The 22047-nt window shown below is 41.9% G+C and overlaps 2 protein-coding genes across 2 annotated transcripts; one reads left to right on the top strand and one right to left on the bottom strand.

Moving 5' to 3' along the window:
* Positions 1–401: 401 nt before the first annotated feature.
* Positions 402–5206, bottom strand: LOC310870700 (NADH dehydrogenase [ubiquinone] 1 alpha subcomplex subunit 13-like). The gene is made up of 5 exons (XM_083781973.1): positions 5087–5206; positions 3276–3354; positions 2954–3025; positions 2153–2222; positions 402–642 (listed from the first exon to the last, which is right to left on the bottom strand). Exons 1-5 carry the CDS (start codon positions 5178–5180, stop codon positions 523–525), a joined length of 435 nt encoding a protein of 144 aa, XP_083638099.1. The 5' UTR covers positions 5181–5206; the 3' UTR covers positions 402–522.
* A 3636-nt stretch (positions 5207–8842) lies between these two features.
* On the top strand, positions 8843–21754 carry LOC310871425 (MAU2 chromatid cohesion factor homolog). Its single transcript, XM_083782949.1, has 19 exons — positions 8843–9186; positions 9545–9562; positions 10016–10081; positions 10443–10538; positions 10656–10750; positions 10847–10874; positions 11735–11890; positions 12632–12778; positions 13501–13591; positions 13757–13860; positions 14169–14246; positions 14837–14902; positions 15103–15186; positions 15286–15335; positions 15428–15505; positions 15719–15830; positions 15945–16035; positions 18327–18454; positions 18976–21754. Exons 1-19 carry the CDS (start codon positions 8953–8955, stop codon positions 19048–19050), a joined length of 1797 nt encoding a protein of 598 aa, XP_083639075.1. The 5' UTR covers positions 8843–8952; the 3' UTR covers positions 19051–21754.
* Positions 21755–22047: the final 293 nt, after the last annotated feature.

Raw genomic sequence — 22047 nt, 5'->3', positions numbered from 1 at the left:
AGTGGTTGGACTCTGGGTTTTCTCTGTATGCTCCAGTACACAGCCATCTTATCTGCAATGCAGTCTCAAACTACCACCTATTTTTAATCAATATAGAATGAAAAACTGTACAACCCCACTTCATAAATGAAAAGAAGGACATTAATTTACATGAAGAAATAATAAAGCTGAAATAATTTCCCAACAGGCCTGGTCTAATTTTTGAGAATGTGCCTGTAACAAGCCCAAAATAGTGGTAAACAAAAACAAAATCACACCCGTGTGAAATTCTCATTGTCAATGTCAAATGTGACATGAGTTAGGACCATAGACTGTAAAAAAAAAAAAAAGTGGTTAGGACAAAAGGCTGTATATACTGTAGGAGGATCTAGCGCTCCTCAACAAAGACAGGTAAATCAAGCTATGGTACAGAAAAAAGATAACTTTAATATAGAACATTTACAAGCAAGATAGAGCCTAGGCTCATGTCCACATGGTATTGGATGCGGTAGACACATGTCCAGATGTCCCGTCCAAGCAGTACTACACGTACCACCGGAACCCGAAGCGATTGTGCAAAAGCTCTTCACGGGGCTTGAGGTTGTACAGCTCCTGTGAGAGGGGTGGCACCCAGCGGTCAGTGTGGAAGACCTTCTCCCCAACCTGAAGGACAGAGAGACAAGATAACAGAAGACTTTTCATAATCAAAAGTTTCTAAGTGTCTAATAATAATTATAATTACACTCGACAAGCATAATCCATCAATCCACAGCCTCACCATCAGACCTCTGATCAAAGTTAGGCACCTTTGCGTCAAACTATTGTGACACTGCATTCCTTTAAAGTCCTGCCATGCCCTTCATTAATCATCATGTACACAAGTACAGTATCTGTATTGACTAAAGTCTTTCCATTCCGCATTCTTTCTCATCAACAGTACCTGCTCACTTTAATGGAAACCAACTATTGAAAAAACTAGTTTAGCTGGTAGAACAATGTTGTCTCCTGTCCACAAGTAACACTCATCTGATCACTCCATCTGTCTATAAAATACTGTAATAACCTTATATTATGAAGTAATAAGTATAATACACCTTTGCAGCTATTGTGGCCCTTTTTCTCCTGCAATGTAAGATGGAAGCACTGTCTGTTTTTTTATTGAAATCCCAAATACAATACAATATACTTTGACTGCCAGTATACAGTGGATAACTTCCCAATCTTCAGGTTTTCTAAAGTATAGCTAACCACTTTAACACGTTATAGGCTATAAATGAGACAATTGCGGATTTACAAGCTCAGAACATGCTGTGATGTGTGTTGTGCGCTTGTAGATAGTCTTTTATTTTTTGGATAAGTGGCTTGTTTTAAAATGCGTAGCGCAGTGGAATACAGTAGACACTATGGCATATCAAGACTCCATTTGTACTGTAAATTCTACATGTGTTTCTAGTAATATTGATAACTTGTTTTGCATGTCGGTGGCAAATATTTCAAATATTGCCATCAAAATATTGATGGTAATATCAAATATTTCACCACAAGCTGGCATGGTGATTGGTGATGACCCCTGGATCCAACATTGAGGAACCAAAATCTGTTTCACACTTGGAAATGGGTTTCCAAGTTTTTTATTTCAAGGACCACCATAACTCGGTGTACAGATGGAACCAATCTATAAGGGTCGATTTGGTTCCATTCTAGTGTACACTCTCAGAGTTACAGACCCATACAGGTCCATTTGGAACCCCCTATAGGAATCATTAACCCATTCTGAACGGGCACCCGTTTAGGTGTTAGCATGCATGTTATGCTTTAGCTATTGAAAAATAGCAGATCTACAAGCTCATATCGCGCCACCGAGTGGCGCGCTACGAGCTTGTAGGTCTGCTATTTTTTGAAAAATCGAAGAACGACTGACATTTTTAGAATCTGATCTCAGGTCAGAATGGGTTAATCAGACCAGTGTGTGTCCAGTGGAAACCTCGTATGAATCTGATCTCAGGTCAGAATGGGTTAAGGAATCGGGATCGTTAAGGTAAATGGAATCGTTAAAAATCCTAAAGGATCCCCAGACCCAATCCAATTTCAAGGCACGGCTCACTTCTCTCTTGTAGTGGAAAAGAGACTACATCCAGGGAACAAACCCTGAGAGGAAAAACAGCCTTTTTACCTTCCAGCCCGGGATGTCCTTCATGATAATGGCCTCTTCCTCTAAATTCTCCTTCATCATTCGTAATGTGCTGGTGAGAAAAAGTTTAAATTCCAGAGTCATTTAACCACTTTAAACCTGGTGTCCCTATTTGTCTTAATCTGCAAACCTTTTTGCTAATGTGAGCTTTCCGGGTTTGTGTAAACACAAACATTGGCATGTGATTGTCTGATCACCCCATAGCGATGATTTGATTGGCTGAGCAACGTACATATTGAAGATAAAAGTGAGGGCAGAAATGTGAAGACGCAAATCGTGATTGGCCAGAATGTGAGGTACTGTATGATATAAGAGGGCCCTCCACTTCACATGGTTGTGATTTCTTCTTTTTTTTTTAACAGCCGACCTACAAGCTCAGACTGTGCCTCGATACGACGTGTTTTATTCATGTGACACCATATAATATATGGCTTGTGATTAAATGTAGTGTAAAGTTAAAACAAAACGTTTGGGGGTTTTTTTGGGTCAAAATGAGTTTGTTCAGTAACAGGGGTCTGCCCGGGAGGTTGTCAATTTCATCCGATTTCAATTTAATATGTTTGTATAAAATTGGGACCCTTACTAAACAGCCAGAGAGACAGGGCACAAACACTCTCAGCAATTACAGCTATCAGAACATGGAATTGTATACAACACTTACTTTATATTACTGCACCTTCTAAAATATGGGTGATACCACAAAATGTAGAATATTTATTTATTGTGTGTGTGTGTGTGTGTGTGTGTGTGTGTGTGTGTGTGTACACAAAAGTATGCATTCACCTTCGATCGTGTTCTGCTTGCAGCAAGGGCATTAGAGCTATCCTGGTCTCCAGCTCCTCAATAAGATTCAGCCTACAATGTGCATACGACATGGGACACTGTCAGCTTAGTTGTGAATATTACATCATGACATCTTTTATATTAACCATGTTGTGAACACTATCATCCCTAGGAAAATAGCCGATTTACAAGCTCACCGCGCTTCATGAGCTTATAGAATGGCTATTTTCGGCAAAGATATTTGGTGTAGCCCATGGGAAATTGGTGTAAATGCAAGTAAGGCCTATGGTTAAAACAGTTTTTTTCAGTACGCTCATCTCACCTCCTCTCTCTGTTCCATTTAAACAGCCTCCAGTAGCCAAACAGCATAAATCCAATTCCAATGCCAAACATGCTATAGCCTGCAAAGAAAATAACATTAATTAACAAAGGCACCACTATCATTTCTGTGCCTGGAATGCCTGAACAATGCATTTCTATGGCATGAAGATCATGAAAACAGACCTCTTTATATATGTTTTGAGAGAACAGCCTATGTTGTGAAGTCATCTTTTATACTTCTTCAAACATGCTATCATACTTTAATGCCATTTAATTCGTGTCACAGTACGTATTCTGATTCTGTTCTCTTGAGTTTACATGACGTGTGACAATTCAAAAGCCGATTACAAATGTCAAATTCATACTTCCTACCCTAATGAGGCTCATTGTCCATCGGGAATATTTGATTTCAGTGACAGGGTGAATCCTAGCTCCGTTTGTAACCTCTATAGTACGCTGCTGCCGAAGCTAGGCGAGTCACTGTAGTGCAGTCAGTGCTGCTGAATATAAACAGACTGCAGTGCTAACATGAATCTCAATGTGTCACATAAACAGGCGACACAAAGCCACTTAAACGCAGCCAAACGTATGTCAGACAGTAGCCTGAGATATAGACTCTCGTAGATGTATTTATCGATTCTGACAAGATTGAAAATGTCAGAATCGACAAGATTGAAAATGTCAGAATCGATAAATACATCTACGAGTCTACTCTAAATCTTAGCCCCTCTCGGAACCCTCCGTAAAACTTCAGTAGCATTGGGTTCTGCTTGTAGGGTAGCCCCTTTCGGGACCCTACGTAAAACTTTTTTGATATTTTGTTGAGTTTTACGTTGGGTCCCTGCTCACTACTGTATTTTCGTATGGAAATTCCTAAATGCGGATGTGGAGATTCTCTCTAAAATAGGACCCGCGGCATGTGACGCCATTATTTTCCTTGAGTTATTCTGAAATCGGTAACTTTAAGTAGCTATACATCCAGCTGCGAATATCTCCTGTGGCGCGGAAGCCGTTAAGTATTTTTAATCTTTGTTTGACCGATTTGGTCGCTTTATTTCTTCTTGTTTGTTTACCGTTTATTGTACCGCCTCCCGGTGTGCGGTTGGCTTGTGAGGCTACGTCCCTGCCTCTGATCTGCTGTGTCATAGCTATAGCGCCACTAGCTAGCCAGATAGGCGGTACAATGAGGTGTCAATAAACAAGGAAGGAAAAGAAGAATCCAAGCTTCCAAATCGGGCAAACATATATTAAAAATACTTAACGGCTTCCGCGCCACAGGAGATATTCGCAAAGGTATGTATGTGTACTTATACTTTACATATTCAGAAAGCCTCATACTGAAGAATATCGTCAAAGAGCGCGGGGAGGCGTTTTAACATGTAAACATGAGCCAGTAAATGTTTTAATCAGGTGGCATGGACGACGTGGAACAGGACCCAATGCACTGGGTCGAACAAATGTCAGAAACTTCAGTAGCATTTGGGTTCTGCTTGGAGGGCTACTTGTAGGGCTATCTAAATCTTTACTTCGGCTATGTTTAACTCTGGTCCATAGCCTTGCTCTTGCTGCCGTTGCGACGGCATTAGAGCTATGGACCAGAGCTAGGCTATGTCAGACAGTAAGAAAGACAATACTCCATGCAGTGACCACCTTTATAACTGAATCAGAGATATAAGCGACCTGTGTGTTAGCTAGCGCTAGCCGTTTAGCATCTGATGTGCCTGTGTCAGTCACACTGACCCCGGTAGACACATGCTTGTTTTCACATTATGATCTTCCTCAAATAAAGCGTTACATATTGTAGTTTAGTACCAGATAGTCCTCGTTTGGGCAGGTTCCTCTTATAGTCGATAGGACCATAACCTCCCGGAGGAGGCATGTCCTGCTTCACCTTGGACGCCGACATTTTCCTCCTGGCTCTCTCCTGCGGTGTTGCCAGATGTGTGAGAGAAATAAGCAACCAGGTATAAGAACAAAATAAAAACAATCCCAAAAGAAGCAGAAAAACATAAATCTAGACTGTGACTAGTCATTTTGGAAAAAGTTTTAACAACATAAATATTGCTCTCTGGCACAAAATATGTTCAGATGGGGGGGGGGTCCTTACATCAATCTGGGGTACTTGCCGTGAAAGAACAATCAGGTGGGTTTCTAAACGACATTACGAAATAAGTAAAAAATAAGCAGCTAATCTTTAGACCCCCCCCCACTCAAAAAAAACGCAACTACTATTATTTTTATTTTAAGCAAATATATTTACGAAAAAACAAGTCCAAAGTCGCTTATAATAAGCAGACGTGGCAACACTAGTCTCTTGCCCTCCTTCCAAAACACAGACGCGTCACATGACCAGTTTGACCACCCTGACCCCAAACCTGATTGATTGATTGATTTAAGAATGTATTAAGTTTTGGAGAATTACAGTACATTTGAAGCAAAACTCAATACAAGACTGCTAACTGTGGACGACACCATAAAGCATTACACTTGTTTACTTGTCCACCATGTTCAATTCATCATAACATTTAGAGACGTACAAATATACACTACTATATAGCCAAAAACAGGAAATCACCATAAAGGTAAAAAGGGAAAAAACATATAGGCCTACAGTGAGGGGAAAAAGGGGTGGGTGGGGGATTTATGGAGCCTGCAGTTTCGAATTGCAGCCATCCGTAGGTGCCCTTTGAGAGCGTTTTTGAAGGAGTCAAGGGATTCACATGTCTTAATGACTGTTGGTAGGGCGTTCCACATTTTGGTGGCATAGGAGCTAAATGGATTTAGTCCCTTGTTTGTGCCTAATCTGGGTTGCACATGTAACGCCCGGGATTCGAACTAGGGCCTCCCGCGTGAAAGTCCAACATCTTGCCCTCTGGACCAGGGGAGATATTACACTTTTGAGGCCATCAGGCAGAGGCTCTGAGCCATTCTGCTACACACATGGTTTGTTGAACTCCCTCTGGTGTTGTGGGTGTGGACTTCGTTGACATTAAGGAAGTATATAGACAGGTACATGGGTATCTTGGTGGTGTATCGAATCTTGTGGACCAGACCCATTGTTGCAAGATGCTGTACTAGTCTGTCGTCAACCCTAAGCCATTCCAGCCTGTCAAAGTGGGCAGGGGTGAGGGGAGTGAGGCCAAGAGTGACCAGTTTGTTTTGGGAAGTCTGGAGCCTTGTTTTAAGAGCTTTTGAGGTGCTATAGTACCAAGAGGTGACCACCCTGACCCCAAACCTGATTGATTGATTGATTTAAGAATGTATTAAGTTTTGGAGAATTACAGTACATTTCAAGCAAAACTCAATACAAGACTGCTAACTGTGGACGACACCATAAAGCATTACACTTGTTTACTTGTCCACCATGTTCAATTCATCATAACATTTAGAGACGTACAAATATACACTACTATATAGCCAAAAACAGGAAATCACCATAAAGGTAAAAAGGGAAAAAACATATAGGCCTACAGTGAGGGGAAAAAGGGGTGGGTGGGGGATTTATGGAGCCTGCAGTTTCGAATTGCAGCCATCTGTAGGTGCCCTTTGAGAGCGTTTTTGAAGGAGTCAAGGGATTCACATGTCTTAATGACTGTTGGTAGGGCGTTCCACATTTTGGTGGCATAGGAGCTAAATGGATTTAGTCCCTTGTTTGTGCCTAATCTGGGTTGCACATGTAACGCCCGGGATTCGAACTAGTAACCTGACACTGCCAGATGGGGGCAGTATTGGGTAACCATGTTCCCCAACACAGCACTCATCTGGGATCTCTCAGGGAGTTGAGCTGACACAAATCCGTTCCGTACCGAACCAATCAGCGTGAGCTAAGGGCGGGATATGTGCGAAACCGGATGTGAAGCTATATAGACACGTCAATATGATTGGTTGTGTTTGCACGCCCACACGGTGATAGACAGACGGTCCCATCCAATCATCTACCAAGTATCTTGAAAAAAAGGAACAGCCCCGTCATCGAATTTGCTTCCGCGATCCCAGATCCCAATAAGCTGTGAAACAAATTTGTGTAGCAAGCTTCTTGGATCTGGCAGCGTCAGGTTATCGAACTAGGGCCTCCCGCGTGAAAGTCCAACATCTTGCCCTCTGGACCAGGGGAGATATTAGACTTTTGAGGCCATCAGGCAGAGGCTCTGAGCCACTCTGCTACACACATGGTTTGTTGAACTCCCTCTGGTGTTGTGGGTGTGGACTTCGTTGACATTAAGGAAGTATATAGACAGGTACATGGGTATCTTGGTGGTGTATCGAATCTTGTGGACCAGACCCATTGTTGCAAGATGCTGTACTAGTCTGTCGTCAACCCTAAGCCATTCCAGCCTGTCAAAGTGGGCAGGGGTGAGGGGAGTGAGGCCAAGAGTGACCAGTTTGTTTTGGGAAGTCTGGAGCCTTGTTTTAAGAGCTTTTGAGGTGCTATAGTACCAAGAGGTGCATGCATAGTTGAAGAAACCCTGTACGAGGGCTCCTGTTAGGGTCTTCAAGGTGTTTTTGTTGACCAGTGAGGAGATCCTGTATAGGAATCTTGTTCTTTGTTTGGCTTTTTTGATTACGTTGGTGGCCATTTTTATTAATTAAATGTATTAACATCAACGTGTTTATTTCATAGAGTTATTATATCTTGCTTTATTTATTTTTTAGAGGATGGGGAAGGGATCAAAGGACCGTAAGGACGTATTCTGCCATTTCTTATTCATTTTCAGTATTCCCATCAGCACCCTCTTTTTACAACAAGCTCTGACTTCTACCGGACGTCTTTTCAACGTTGTTTCAACGTATTTTTGCAAGCAGCTGTGACTGGGGCGTTGTATGAACGTTGTATGGACGTCGTATGGACGTCTGGTGGCTACAGCATGCAACAATATATGTTACATATATATGCAACATATATGTTACATAGAGGTCTGACTGGGACGTTGTATGGACGTTGTATCGACGTCATTTGGACGTCCGCTCACTCCGCTGGTGCTTTTGTGGAAATAAGAGATTTCCTCAGTGGGAGAATTAATAATTAACTAAGTAAGACAGGTATAGTGCGTGCCGGCTGGGTGGTGTGTGACAATCCGGTTGAAGTTGAAGTTATACCTTGGTATGGCGTCGACGGGCCCGGGAGAACAATATAGGAGGATTCTACAAACGACTTATAAATCCTAAAGCCTTGTTTATACTTCACTGTGCAACGGTCCTATGCTGGAAAATAGCAGATATGCAAACTCACAGCACATCTCATTCAAGACACTGAATGTGTGCGCGCGCGCGCGCGCGCGTGTGTGTAATCACCTTTAGTTTATGTCAGCTCAGCTGTGTGTCTGCTAATTACCATTAGTTATGTCAGTTGTGTGTCTGTGCTGGGGCAGTCGGCAATGCATTCAGTTGAATTTCGATGGAGTCAACAGTTTGTATCGAGAGAGACGAGCACATTTGCATTTGAAGTGTGTGGAGCGGATACGGAAACGGTCCTTCTGTGGGCATGGGCGGGGCTCTAGACTAGACCGGATCTGATCTGAGCAGCACGTCCGTTGTTTCCGTATCCGCTCCGGGTTGTTGTTACGTCGTCGTCGTCGTCGTGGTGGTTGTTTGCGTCGTTTCGTTTTTGTTTTTTTTACTGCGTCGTCTTGTTGTGTTTGTTGTTGTCTCGTCGTCTCGTCAGCCTGTTGTTTTTCAAAATGGCGGCAAGCGCGGAAGCTCCCGAGTCATGGTACCTGGCCCTGCTGGGCTTTGCCGAGCACTTTCGCACGTCCAGTCCGCCCAAAATCCGCCTGTGCGTCCATTGTCTGAAGGCCGTGTTCCAGTTCAAGCCCCCGCAGCGGGTGGAGGCCCGCACCCACCTCCAGCTGGGCTCGGTTCTGTACCACCACACCAAGAACACCGAGCTGGCCCGCAGTCACCTGGAGAAAGCGGTGAGAGAGACCGACAAAAGCACACAACATTATAACTACACAATGTGTTAACTTTTGTTTTGTCCTAATTCTGCATTACGTATCTATCTATTCGTTTAATTTCAAGGACCACCCACAATAACTCTTGAGTGTACTACAGATGGAACCAGATGTACCCGCAAGGGTCCGATTTGAATAACACTACAATGTGTAAACAAAGTAACAAACACACGAACTAATATATGATATAGCCTAAGGACTAATCACAATGTGTTAGTTTTGTGCTCATTCTGCATAATCTATAAGTGGTTTTAGATTTCAAGTTTATTGGAATGGTATTGTTGGTGTTGTCTTTACTTTTTCTTTCTCTTCTTCCCAGTGGTTCATCTCTCAACAAGTATCCTTTTGTCCCTGTGCACCATAGTGCAGTGATTCCCAACCTTTGAATATGTCTGCTATTTTCGACTAATGTAGTGTTACCCAATTTCTTTTTGGCTGAATGTCCACCTATTTATGACATTTCCAGGCAGGCAGGGGTTAATTGTGGTTAACTATGATATTGTAGCCTTGGCCAGGAGACAAACCCGGGTCCGGATCCAATTGGTGCGTACGTTACCAGTCGGCTAAAGAGCCAGGCTCGATAACGCAGCACCGTATAGCCTACAATATCACAAAGTCTCATTCACCGAGAGATCCCCTGGAAGCCGACGAAGGACCCCTTAGGGCTCCGAACCGCTGAGAGCCGTTGCTATAAATAATGTTCACTGTTCGGTAGAATTGTATTAACGTTAAGTAACATGTTACTACTAGTGTTTAAAAAGTTGATTAATTCTTTAACCAATAATATCAGATTGCTCAATTTGAAGATGTCAAATTTGAAGCGGCAAGTCTTCTGTCGGAACTCTATTGCCAGCAGGTAGGTGATGTAGTTCAAGTAGCCCGCTGCTACAATATACTGTTACAGTGGGATGGCAGTGGCTCAGGGGTAGAGCGGCCGAATGGGAACAACAAGGTTCCCAGTTCGATCCCGGGCTCCCCCAGAGTTAGTGTCGGAAGTGTCCTTGAGCAAGACTCTGAACCCCTAATTGCTCCCAATGTGCAGGTTGGTGCCTTGCATGGTGTCCACCGCCATCGGTGTGTGAATGTGTGTGTGTGGATGGGTGAATATGGTTAATATGGTTGTGGTTAATCAAGCTTTGCCTTACTTACACTGTATATATTATTGCAGCGTTGTAATGATGTGCCATAGTTAAACTTTCTTTTTTATTCATTTGAAGAATTTGGTGGACTCCGCAAAACCCCTGTTGCGGAAAGCCATTCAGATTTCCCAACAAACTCCCTACTGGCACTGCAGACTTCTATTCCAACTGGCGGTAAGATAACCCGACATTATGGCAGAAACCGACTCCTAGATCTCTCTATTCCAGATTCCTTTGGCCACTGGATTTACAGCATGGTTAACGTATGTGATGTCTCTCTCTCTCTCTCAGCAACTACACACACTGGAGAAAGATTTGGTGTCAGCATGTGATCTTCTGGGCGTGGGAGCAGAGTATGCAAGGGTTGTGGGTTCAGAATACACAAGGTAAAAGGTTTTTACATATCAATAAGTTATTTATTTTTCTTTTCTTTCTTACTGTATTTAAGGGTGTTTTTGTGTGTCTTTCTTCCTTTTCTACAGAGCCCTGTTCTTACTAAGTAAAGGAATGGTGAGCTTGAATCATTTCCCACTTTTTGAAGTATCATGATGCACATTGCTATGTTGTATCACATCCCTCAACCTAGTATTGTCGCCCAGGTCTGACTGAAGTAAGAATGAAAGTAACTTGTGAAGTTTTATGAACAAAGCTGCTTCATAAGGTCATTGCTGAATGCTGACACAAGTTATAGTTTTGCTGGGAGACAAATAATTGTATAAATCAACAATAGCCTAAGTAAGGTTCAAATGATCTTCATAATCTTCACCAATATGGTGTTGTTGGTGTATGTATCTAACACATTTGCAAAATATATATCCTTCAAGTTGGCATTTCCTGGTTTTACAAAGACAAGACAGATGTGTAGTGAACATTCAGAAGATGTGACGTTTCATTTTACAGTGGCATGTGCACTGAATGTGAGCTCAATTGACATTTCCAAGCAGAAAAGTTAAAATAATCCTTTGCCCTGACTGCGTCCCCAAAGGCCTAGTACTGCACTCATTAAGTCTGATTTATACTTCAGTGTCACGCAACAATTTACAATTTAGACATTTATCCAGAGCGACTTATCCTGTGCGAGATTAGAGTCAATAAACAAGATAAATAGTCAAGTAGAGTGCAGCCGATTAACCAGTTTAGCCGATTTACACGCCACATTGTGACCTTGTAAATCTGCTATTTCCAAGATGACACCCTTTGTACCACAGAGCATAACTCAGGCATTAGACACCTCTTGTAAGAACATTAAATACCACGTGTTTACAATTGTATATCGTGAGATCAAACACAAAAAACATTTCTTTGTGCGTGTGCCCGTCCTGGATTCCATGTGGGGTAGTGACTTTGTCCCTGTGTCTGTGGCACTGCAGTTGCTGCTGATGGAGAGGAAGCTGAGTGAAGTGAACCCTCTGCTGACGCTGTGTGGGACCATCGTGGACAACTGGCAGGGAAACCCCATCCAGAAGGAGTCCCTCAGGGTGTTTTTTATGGTGCTGCAGGTCACACATTACCTGGATGCTGGACAGGTACGACAACAGTGGACCGTGTAGTGTCTATCTAGTGTTTCTCAACATTCTTAACTTCAAGGACCCCCAGTTTGATACGCATTAAGTGTCATCAATCAGTACCTCCTTTTACTACAACATGTTGCTTAGAAAAGGAGAAAACTATCTAGCATATCGTTGCTGTCCTCATATCTTCTTATTTTACATTCCTATATTTTACTTTGCCATACCACAGGGTCATACAAAAGTATAATATCTTTGCTACTTTGGAATTTGAATCCTTGAAGTAGCTGTTTTGGACATCCACCTGATGCTATGATGAACGATAACCCACCTTTTTTAATAATATATCATTACAAATACGAAAAGGAGTGAAATTAGAGCATCCTGAGCTCTAAGGTTTCTGAAAAAGCTATGTTTCTATCATTGTTTTCGAAAATAGCAGACCTACAGTACAAGCTCGTAGCGCACCACTCAGTGGTGTGCTATGAGCTTGTAGATCTGCTATTTTTCAATAGCTAAAGCATAACATAATGCTAACACCAAAAGGGGTTCCCGCCCAAAATGGGTTAAACTTTTTTTTTTCTCCATTACTTTTTCATACTTTATACTCGCGTACCCCCTGTAGTACCTCTGCCTGTACCCCTAGGGGCACACGACACATTTTTAGAAGAGAACCACTATCCTATATTATCCTGTGGTATACATGGTGTTATTAGTTTGTCACTGTGCTCATATTTTAAATGTGAACATGCTGATCAGGTGAAGAGCGTGAAGCCGTGTCTGAAACAGCTTCAACAGTGCATCCAGACCATCTCTACTCTCCATGATGATGAGATCTTACCCAGCAATCCAGCAGACCTCTTCCATTGGCTGCCTAAGGAGCACATGTGTGTGCTTGTGTACCTGGTAAGATGAGTGTTCATACAATTAAAGTTAAACACTTCATATAATGTAAAAAATATATATACTATTTCGTAGTGAAGCATAGTGTTGAAGGAAAACCTAGTTCTCAATAGAGCCACACGACAAAGGCACAGACACGACTTTGTATTCTGGCATTCCAATGATGTCATATTGAAGTCGTCAGTCCACATTCGAGTAATATAAGGCTTCAGCTCCATTGACTTCCGATATTAAATTAAACTGTTTAATGAAGTATAAAACATAAGTTAGTCCACTGGCAGTGTGCACAAGACAGTTGGCGCTAATCCGTCCAGCGCTTTGCAAAATCATCTCCGGACAACACACACACACACACACACAGACGGACCAACCGCCTAGCCTGACAGTACGTTTTAACAGCGGGCGACAGCCAGACGAATTTTCCGGAAGTGCATTATTTGTCAATGGGACTCGGAAACTACTGGCGATAGAGGCGATGGCAGGCGATGGTCGAAAAGTGGGCGGAGGAAAGTCAGCCGAAAAGATAAAAATAATTCATCTTTTGGGCGACGTCGCCCGGCCATAGTGGGCGATGGCCAATGAAATTCAAGCAACGCTCGCCATTGGTCTCTAAGGTCTCCCGCTGTTAAAGCGTACTGTCAGAGTCATGGCATTAAAAAATACTGAGTCCATCTATTGACCTAAAAATAATAACGTATCTTGTATTTCGCCCCACCCCCACCCAGGTGACTGTCATGCACTCCATGCAGGCGGGCTACTTGGAGAAGGCTCAGAAGTACACGGACAAAGCACTCATGCAGCTGGAGAAGCTGAAAAGTGAGTGTTGTTCGCAGAGCCCGACATTGGGTCCGATGCGGATAACGGCCAATATACGGGACGGACCAATTAGAACATGTGGCCGCTCTCATAAGCTTGTGTGTTCCCTGTCCGTATCAGTGACTTTGTATTGACCCAGGTGTTACCCATTTTGTTTTGTTGAAGTGCTGGACAACAGTCCCATTCTGTCCACTCTGCAAGTCATCCTCCTGGAGCACATCATCATGTGCCGGCTGGTCACCGGACACAAGGCCACTGCCTTACAGGAGGTGGGTAACACTATGATGTGTGTGTGTGGCGGGGTCTATGGACTGGATCCAGGCCACATCTGTGTCGCCTCATAGCGTTGAACCATTATTGTGTGTGTGTGTGTGTGTGTGTGTGTGTGTGTGTGTGTGTGTGTGTGTGCTACTGACCAACTGATGCCATCTGCAGAAAGCTTCTGCTAGTCTACTTTTGTGGTTGTTTTTAACCACCGTTTCAATAATATAGAGCTGTATCTGTTTTGATGTGGTTTGAATATGTAGGATTAATACATGTTCTCTGATGATGATGATGATTACTCTGTATTCTTCAGATTTCTCAAGTGTGCCAGCTTTGCCAGCAGTCTCCCAGGCTGTTCACCAACCACGCTGCACAGCTTCACACACTACTGGCAAGTATAGTCCTCCATCCCAACACACACACACACACCGGTGTAATCAGATCCAACATTGAGGAACCGGAACCACATTGTGGAAATGTTTCCAGAACCGGTTAATCACACTGTCAGAGCTGGTATGTGGACTTCACATCTGCTACGCAATTACAATAACGGACAAAGTCAGAGAGAGGAGGATGAGGCTGGCACTGCTTCAGGCACCCAGAACTTGAGGCAAGTTAATTGACCCTATGGGAGTCAACCCAGGGCAAAGCCAGGAGGGGAAAGAAGCGTACCACCTATGTAGACGTGCTGCGGCACGACAGCTTGGCTGACAACACTTCAGAGCTCAAGAACCTGACGTTGTATAGGAAATTGTGGAGGGCAGTGATCCAGGAATCCCGAGTTGGTGTTGGCTAGACCTCACTCTCGCAGCAACTAATAACTCATGACACTGTACAAATGAACCCGTAAGGGTCAGAGTTACAGACCGGTAAGGGTCTATTTGAAATCGTTAACATCCTAAAGGATCCCAACCCTACACACCCACACAGACAGTAAGAAGTCAGTCATTGATGTGTGTCCATTCCTCTGTTCATTCCCAGGGCCTGTACTGCATCTCGGTGAACTGCATGGACAACGCAGAGGCTCAGTTCACCGCTGCACTACAAGTAAGTCCGTTACAATGAACAACATTATTGGCCGTGTCCACATAGGATGACTTTTGAGCTGTCAGCGGCAGTCTTCCATGTGTTCCTACGGTAAAGACGCACTTGAGTACCGGTATGCTAGCGAGACGTCTGTGTGATCACACCCTTAGGATGAACACAACAGAATACTGTGACTCTATGTTTCGCTCTCTCTCTCACAGCTGACAACTCACCAGGAGCTTTGGACGTTCATCGTCACGAACCTGGCCACCGTCTACATCCGAGAAGGCAACAGACACCAAGAGGTCAGACTGAGAGACACAGTCAGTTGCTCCACCATGTGAAGGAGTAGGCCTTATTATTTAGACTTCAGTACTAACTAAAGTGTATTTTCTACCACACAGCTCTATAGTCTTCTTGAGAGGATCAATCCCGACCACAACTTCCCTGTTAGGTAGGTAACTTTACCACCTATATAATCTCCATAGAAATTCCTTCTTTTGTTTTGTTTATTTTTATATTTTTATAAATTCATGTTACTTCCAGCTCTCACTGTCTGCGAGCCGCGGCGTTCTACATCAGAGGGCTCCTGTCGTTCTTCCAAGGACGTTACAACGAAGCCAAGTAAGTGTTCTGAACATTTCTACTGACAGATTTGACCGCAGGTGTCCCTATTTTGTGCATGTTGTTATAGGCAAAAGGCATTTAAACAATTTCCAAAATAGCAAATCTACAAGCTGAACACACTATCAAACTTGATAAAATGTGTAAGCACCCAAAGATGCTTTAAATGATGCAGGGAAGGAGACATTATCAATGTCTAAATTGACCTTGCAGGAGGTTCCTGAGGGAGACCCTGAAGATGTCGAATGCAGAGGATTTAAATAGGCTGACCGCCTGCTCGCTTGTCCTGCTGGGACATATATTCTTTGTCCTTGGAAACCACAGGGTAAGGATAAGAAATCCTCCTCCACATTGGACCATGTAGCAGAAAAGCTGCATCTCTCTGGTACGAACGATGATCTTGACCGGACCGTGTTCTGAATTGATTGTTTCCTCCCAGGAAAGCAGCAACATGGTGGTACCTGCCATGCAGCTTGCCAGCAAGATCCCTGACATGTCCGTCCAGCTCTGGTCCTCCGCGCTCCTCAAAGGTATTCATGACAGCAACACCTTGGTCCAATCATGATTTTGGAGACTTTAAGACCGCCAATTGCCTGTGTTTTGGCCGTTATTTGATCAAAGTGGAACACATTCTAATCAATCTGATGAAGTGTATTAGTTTCTAAAGTTTATTTGAAAATAAGCAAATCATATTATTACAACCACACAAAGAACATTTTGATATGTTTTTGCTCTACTGGATTATTTATGTTATTTTGTTATATTTAAAAGTCAGTATGCAATATTTTATGAAGCATCTGCTACCTTTCATTTTTCCAGAGGTCGGCGGCCGTCCTCTAACACATTTGTTGTCGCTTTGATGTTACTTTCGTCATGCGATTCGTTGCTCGACATTTCAAGCATAAATCGGCCTTAAAGATGGAGTGCCGTGATTTTTTTCCACACTTAAACATGATCATCAGGTGTATTTAGGTGTATATGAGGTATAATCTTTTCAAAAAAGTGTACAGTATTTGTTAAAATGATGGTTTTATGTGGACACACCCACCAGTTCATTAGGTATGCGTGAGTTTAACCATAGCACCACCTACCTAATCCAGTCCCTCCGCCTCCTCCTTTAAGACCACCCACTTGTCCTAGTCCCTCCCCCTCCTTATAAAAGGACAGCCCATGGCTCTGCCCTTTTGTTTACAAAATGGCAAATTGGTGTCTGTAATGTAACAAAAACTCATGTTTTTGTGAATGTTAGAAGTGAACACGTCCCATATTTCTGAGATATCGTACAGGCACCATTATGCACTTATACTGCCACCATCCATGTATAGGCATATAATCCATGCATCCATACCATATCGGATCTGTTTTTTCTGTTTTTTTATAATCATTTATTTATTTCCTCCAGTTATATTGACCCTATTGTCGCAATCAGCTCAGCTCATCATCCAATTCGATCATAGTTTAACAGCAGAAACAATTAGTTTGATAGATCATTTAGCCTACAATATATTGTAGGCTATTGATTTCCTCCAGCTAAGCACCCTGGCATTAAAACTGTCCTTTATCTGACTGCATTGAGTTTCAGCAAAAGTCGCCAGATTTAAAGAAACAAGCGGCCAGGTCCACAAAAATAAGTCACAGAAATTGCCGTGAATATTTATGAAAACGTTTCACCAACACCAATCCTTTTAACAACATATTAATCTGAGGGTCCTTCACATGAACCATTGGTCAAGTCAACCACATCTCCCCTGAAAGTTACTTATATGAAAACAAGCCCAAGTCGCTTGTAATAACCAGACATGGCAACATGACTTCCAGCACGACACAACATACTTCTAATTCTTGACTTTACAGCCTCGTATTAGGACCTACATACATATTGACTACAACAGCCAACAAGAATGCACACTGTGACACTACACTCTGTATCAAAGCCCGACCACTGTGATTATAAAAGAAACAACCTACTCCTTGAGAAGAGCATGAGCAACTATACAGCAGAGCAGGTAGGCTATAAGACTGGTTTGTTGTGGTTTCCTTGATTAATCCTGAGGACCCGACGTGAAAGTTTACTTGCTTCCAATCTAACGAAAAACAGTCTGCTCTGCTGTGAACTGGTAATGTGTGAAATGACTGTTTGAAAATCTGCCACACAGAGCAGCAAAAGCAAACTGGCTGCGCTGTTCAGTTCACACGTGTGTATGTGGCAGGCAGCTCCGCCCACAGAGGTTGTCGTATTTAAAAAATATGTATAGAGGGGGAGGTGCGTGTGTATGTGCAATATTTTTACGTCACACTATCTGTGTTTACTTCATTGACCGTCAAGGGTTCAGCCCAAAAATTGCGGCTCTCCATCTTTAACTCATAGCAACTGGCAAAGACTGGGCTACTCAATATGGCATTGTGGAGGAACAATAACATTGTATCGCCCGACCAGATATTATACAGGTTCTATGCGAGAAAAACAGCCGTCATTTCCATGTCTTCTATGGAAACGTGTTGCTCACAAGCTACTGTGTATAGATCGTCTACTTTCAGTTATTTTAAGATTGGAGCATTTGAAGTGGTCACACTGGCAGTATGTCAGTAAAACCCTAATGGTTTCTGATATTTCATAACAATGGTTAAAGCTGAGGCTTTAACCTCTGATTTCTTGACGGCATGAAAACATCCTAATTATACACATTGTGCTAATTGTTTAGGAAACAGAGCTAGTGTGTGGGGGGGGGCTACTTTCACACATCGCATATTAGTACATGGCCAGTACACTTTGCTTTAAACCGTGAGATCCTCACTTCTAATGCTGTTGAACTCCCTGCAGATCTGAACAAGACATGTGGGAACACCATAGACGCCCACGAGGCAGCCCAGATGCACCAGAACTTCTCCCAGCAGCTCCTACAGGACCACATGGCTGCCTGCAGCCTGCCTGAACACAACCTCGTCAGCGTAAGGCAGTGCTCCTCATCGCACATAATCCAGTCAAGTCCCTATTTTGGGGCATCTCATTATAGGCGGACATTTTCTACATTTTGTTTGCAAAAATGGCCGATCTACAAGCTCACAGTGCGTTGTGCCATGACGCGTTGTGAGCTTGTATATCTACAAGCTGTGCTACTTTAAATCACTTTAGTTTGGTGAGGCACAATCGGATATAATTCTCCCAAATCACACAAACCTGCTTTATCACACAAACATAATTCCACTGCTTTTTAACTAGTTTATTTTCCTAATAAAGTTGTTTTTATTCTGTTTTGAGTACCTAGAAATGTGATATTTAAACTCTAAACTGTATGTATTATTATTATAACCTCTGATTCTCATTTTGATCCTGTGTTACTGTCGATGTGTTTACTCCCATCGGTGTGTGAATGGGTGGATACAATGCACATTGTATAGCGCTTTGGATAAAGGTGTTAAAAACCATGTTGCCATTTATCTATGTGTTGCTGTCTTTGTGTCTTTTACAGTGGACAGACGGCCTTCCTCCGGTGCAATTCCAGGCCCAGAATGGACCCAACACCAGCCTGGCCAGCCTGCTTTGAGGGCAGAGCCGGCACTGAAAGAGACAGGACAAGAATGACAGATTGAGAGAGAGAATGGAGAAAAACAAAAAAGGAAGATGATTCTTCTTGGAGGATGCTAGAGTATAATGACCAGGTTGACGGTAAACAAGATTGTGTGTGTGTGTGTGTGTGCGTGTGTGCCTGCGTGTGCGTTGTGCACAGCCAGTGGAAGCCTCCACTAACTTCCTGCAGCAGCAACCAGATGTATGAGTTGACGGTGGTTTTGTGTCATCCCTCCCCTATGTTTAATTTCCTCCCATCCTAGTTCAGTACCAAGTGTACCCCTATACTGGACTGAAAAGGAAAATATATGTGTATCTGTATATTTACCACTTTCAGCCTGGCATCCCTATTTTGGGCATGTCAGAGGCAAAATATTTGTATTTTTTGTAAGAAAAAGAAAAGACATTTGTAGATCTACAAGCACACAACGTGCTATTTTGGCCATATACAATTAAATAGAATGAAAGGAAGAAATAGCAGATATGCAAGCTTTGTCTGCTAAGTCGGCTATTATGGGAAAATGTAATCATTTCAATGGGGACTAAGTGGTTATGGCTGACTACTCTATGCTGTACTTCTCTCAGACCCCTTTTCCACCGGTTGGGAACTGGTTCAGACCTCCAAAATTTTAACGTTAATTATGGGGCAAAACCATACCTATATTAAATGGTCAATATAAGTAAATTAATATATGATAACCTTTCCAAAGTAGTAGCTTTTTAATATTTTCTATTTTTTGCATATTTTCCTACAAAATGCCTATTTTGCATAATTAAATGTACAATTTCAGAAAATGTGTAATACAATAAATCTTTGTCTTCGTGTAAGTAATCAACTGGGGAAGTTTCATGGTGATAACTAATTACATTTTTAACCATTTTTGCCTACTGTCGGTGAAAATTACAAAATGTGTGATAAATATGAAAAAGCTACTCCTGTGGAAGGGTTATCATTAATTTACTTATATTGATCCTATAAACAATTTTATATAGGTATGGTTTTTCCCACTCAATTCATAATTAATGTTCGAATTTTGGAGGTCTGGCTCTTGGACTAAGAACTGGTTCTGAACCGGTGGAAAAGGGGCCTCCGAGTATTATAGCTTTCGCTAAGCATTGCTCGGGACACACACCAACTTTAAGACAAAAGTATGAAAGTACAAAAACGTGAAGACTTGGATTACATGGTTGAATTAGCATTGATGTCCAAAAGCACTGGTCACAGTGACTGTGCTTACATTACAGCCTGCCCATTAACCAGTGTTGTTTTTGACGACTAAAACTAAGATGGAAAATGTTCGTCGACCACTGACAAAAACTAAATGAAAACTAAGCTATGATGACTAAAACTAAATATATTGACAATTTCGTCAACATAAAAACTAGACTAAAATGCTAGGAAGGGACTAGTGGACCAGTATAGATCCAGTATAAGTCATTTTACACTTGGTGGCATGCTGAAAATATCCGATCTACAAGCTCATAACGCGTTCAAGGCCCACTAAAATCTTATGATATTTAGTCGACTAAAACGACTTAACACTAAAACATTTCGGGTGACTAAAACTATTCAAGAGACTATGACTAAAACTAAAATAGAAATTTGCTGCCTAAAACAACACTGTGCCATTAACCACTTAAACCCTCTATACTTAGTGCAACAGACCTGGGTTGTAACAGTACCTGTTACATGTTTTCCCCTCTTCACCAGATCTCTTCCCCAAAAATAAGCGGATCTACAGGGAGCTTGTAGTATGCCTATTTTTGGCGACGAGATTTGATGTAGATTGAAGTAGAAGAAATTGGTCCATGTAAATGTGGCCAACTCGGGTCCCGTTTACTAAGTCTAGAGAGTCTATGAAGTGATTAAATCCATCACCACATCAAGTCTCAAGCATAAGAGTGGATTTATTGGCCCCCCGACATCATTTTTATATATAAATGCAGACACTCGCTCGCTTAACATCAAATCAATGTTGTCAACAATAACTTTTTTATTTTATTTTTTTGTAAAAGCATCGTTATTTGTCACATGTGAATATGTTTGACTTCCATGTTCTTCCTGCATCCGACCCTTTTGACCGTATTAATTTCCAGTGTGCTTTAGTGAATATATGCTGTGTACATTTCCTTTTATGTGGATTCTTCCAGTGAACTAGAAACCACTATTTCTGCTAAATAGGATGATTGAATGTTTGCACATATCTTGTTTCATATGATGAAACCCCTATATTTAAATATGTTGTCACTGTTAATATTAACTATTTTGGCTTTCCATGAATACTCCCTCTGCCAATAGGCAATTAACATGAGTCAGAGAAAATAAGTGACTTATTCCAACCAGGTGGGAGTGCTATAGAGCTGTATTTGAGCTTATTTCTTCTGGTAGTCTGATATCTATAAACAAAGTTAAAAACAGTGAGAGAACCTTCCTAAGCAGCACATTTATTACATATTTGTAAGGTTTATTTCCCATTAATACTCCGGCAGAAACTTTGTTTTATAAGGCTGTCGCAGAAAATGGAGATTTTTAGATTTCCTAGTTATTTTAGCCGGTTATTTTATTGATTTGTGTGTATTTTACTATTAAAACCGAATGCAATGTGTTTATTATCAAGGTATTTAATATTTTAACTGCCTTTACATCCAATGCATCATTTTTTTTAAATAAAATTTCAAAATGACAATTGTTATTTATGAAGTATAGTTTATCATGTACCAGTACTCAAAGGTAAAGTGTAACCAGGTGGACTGATTGTGAATGAGGGACCGATTTAGAATCAACCTGGGGACGACTGTTATGTTGGGTGGGGATATGGGCTAAGATTAGAGCTTTTGTAACACTTGCTATGCATCCCATTTGTATCCCACTGTTTCTCAACTAATGGTCCATAGACTAATAATAATTTCCTAATAATAATTCAACCAGACAATCTGGTGCATTTCCCCCTCTTGAGATTTTAACTCCCTTTTT

Source organism: Protomyctophum parallelum (assembly GCF_964188405.1).
Source record: "Protomyctophum parallelum genome assembly, chromosome: 14".
NCBI classification, from domain to species: Eukaryota; Metazoa; Chordata; class Actinopteri; order Myctophiformes; family Myctophidae; genus Protomyctophum; species Protomyctophum parallelum.
Note: the sequence above shows the minus strand (reverse complement) of the source record. Positions and strands in the feature narration are given on the sequence as shown.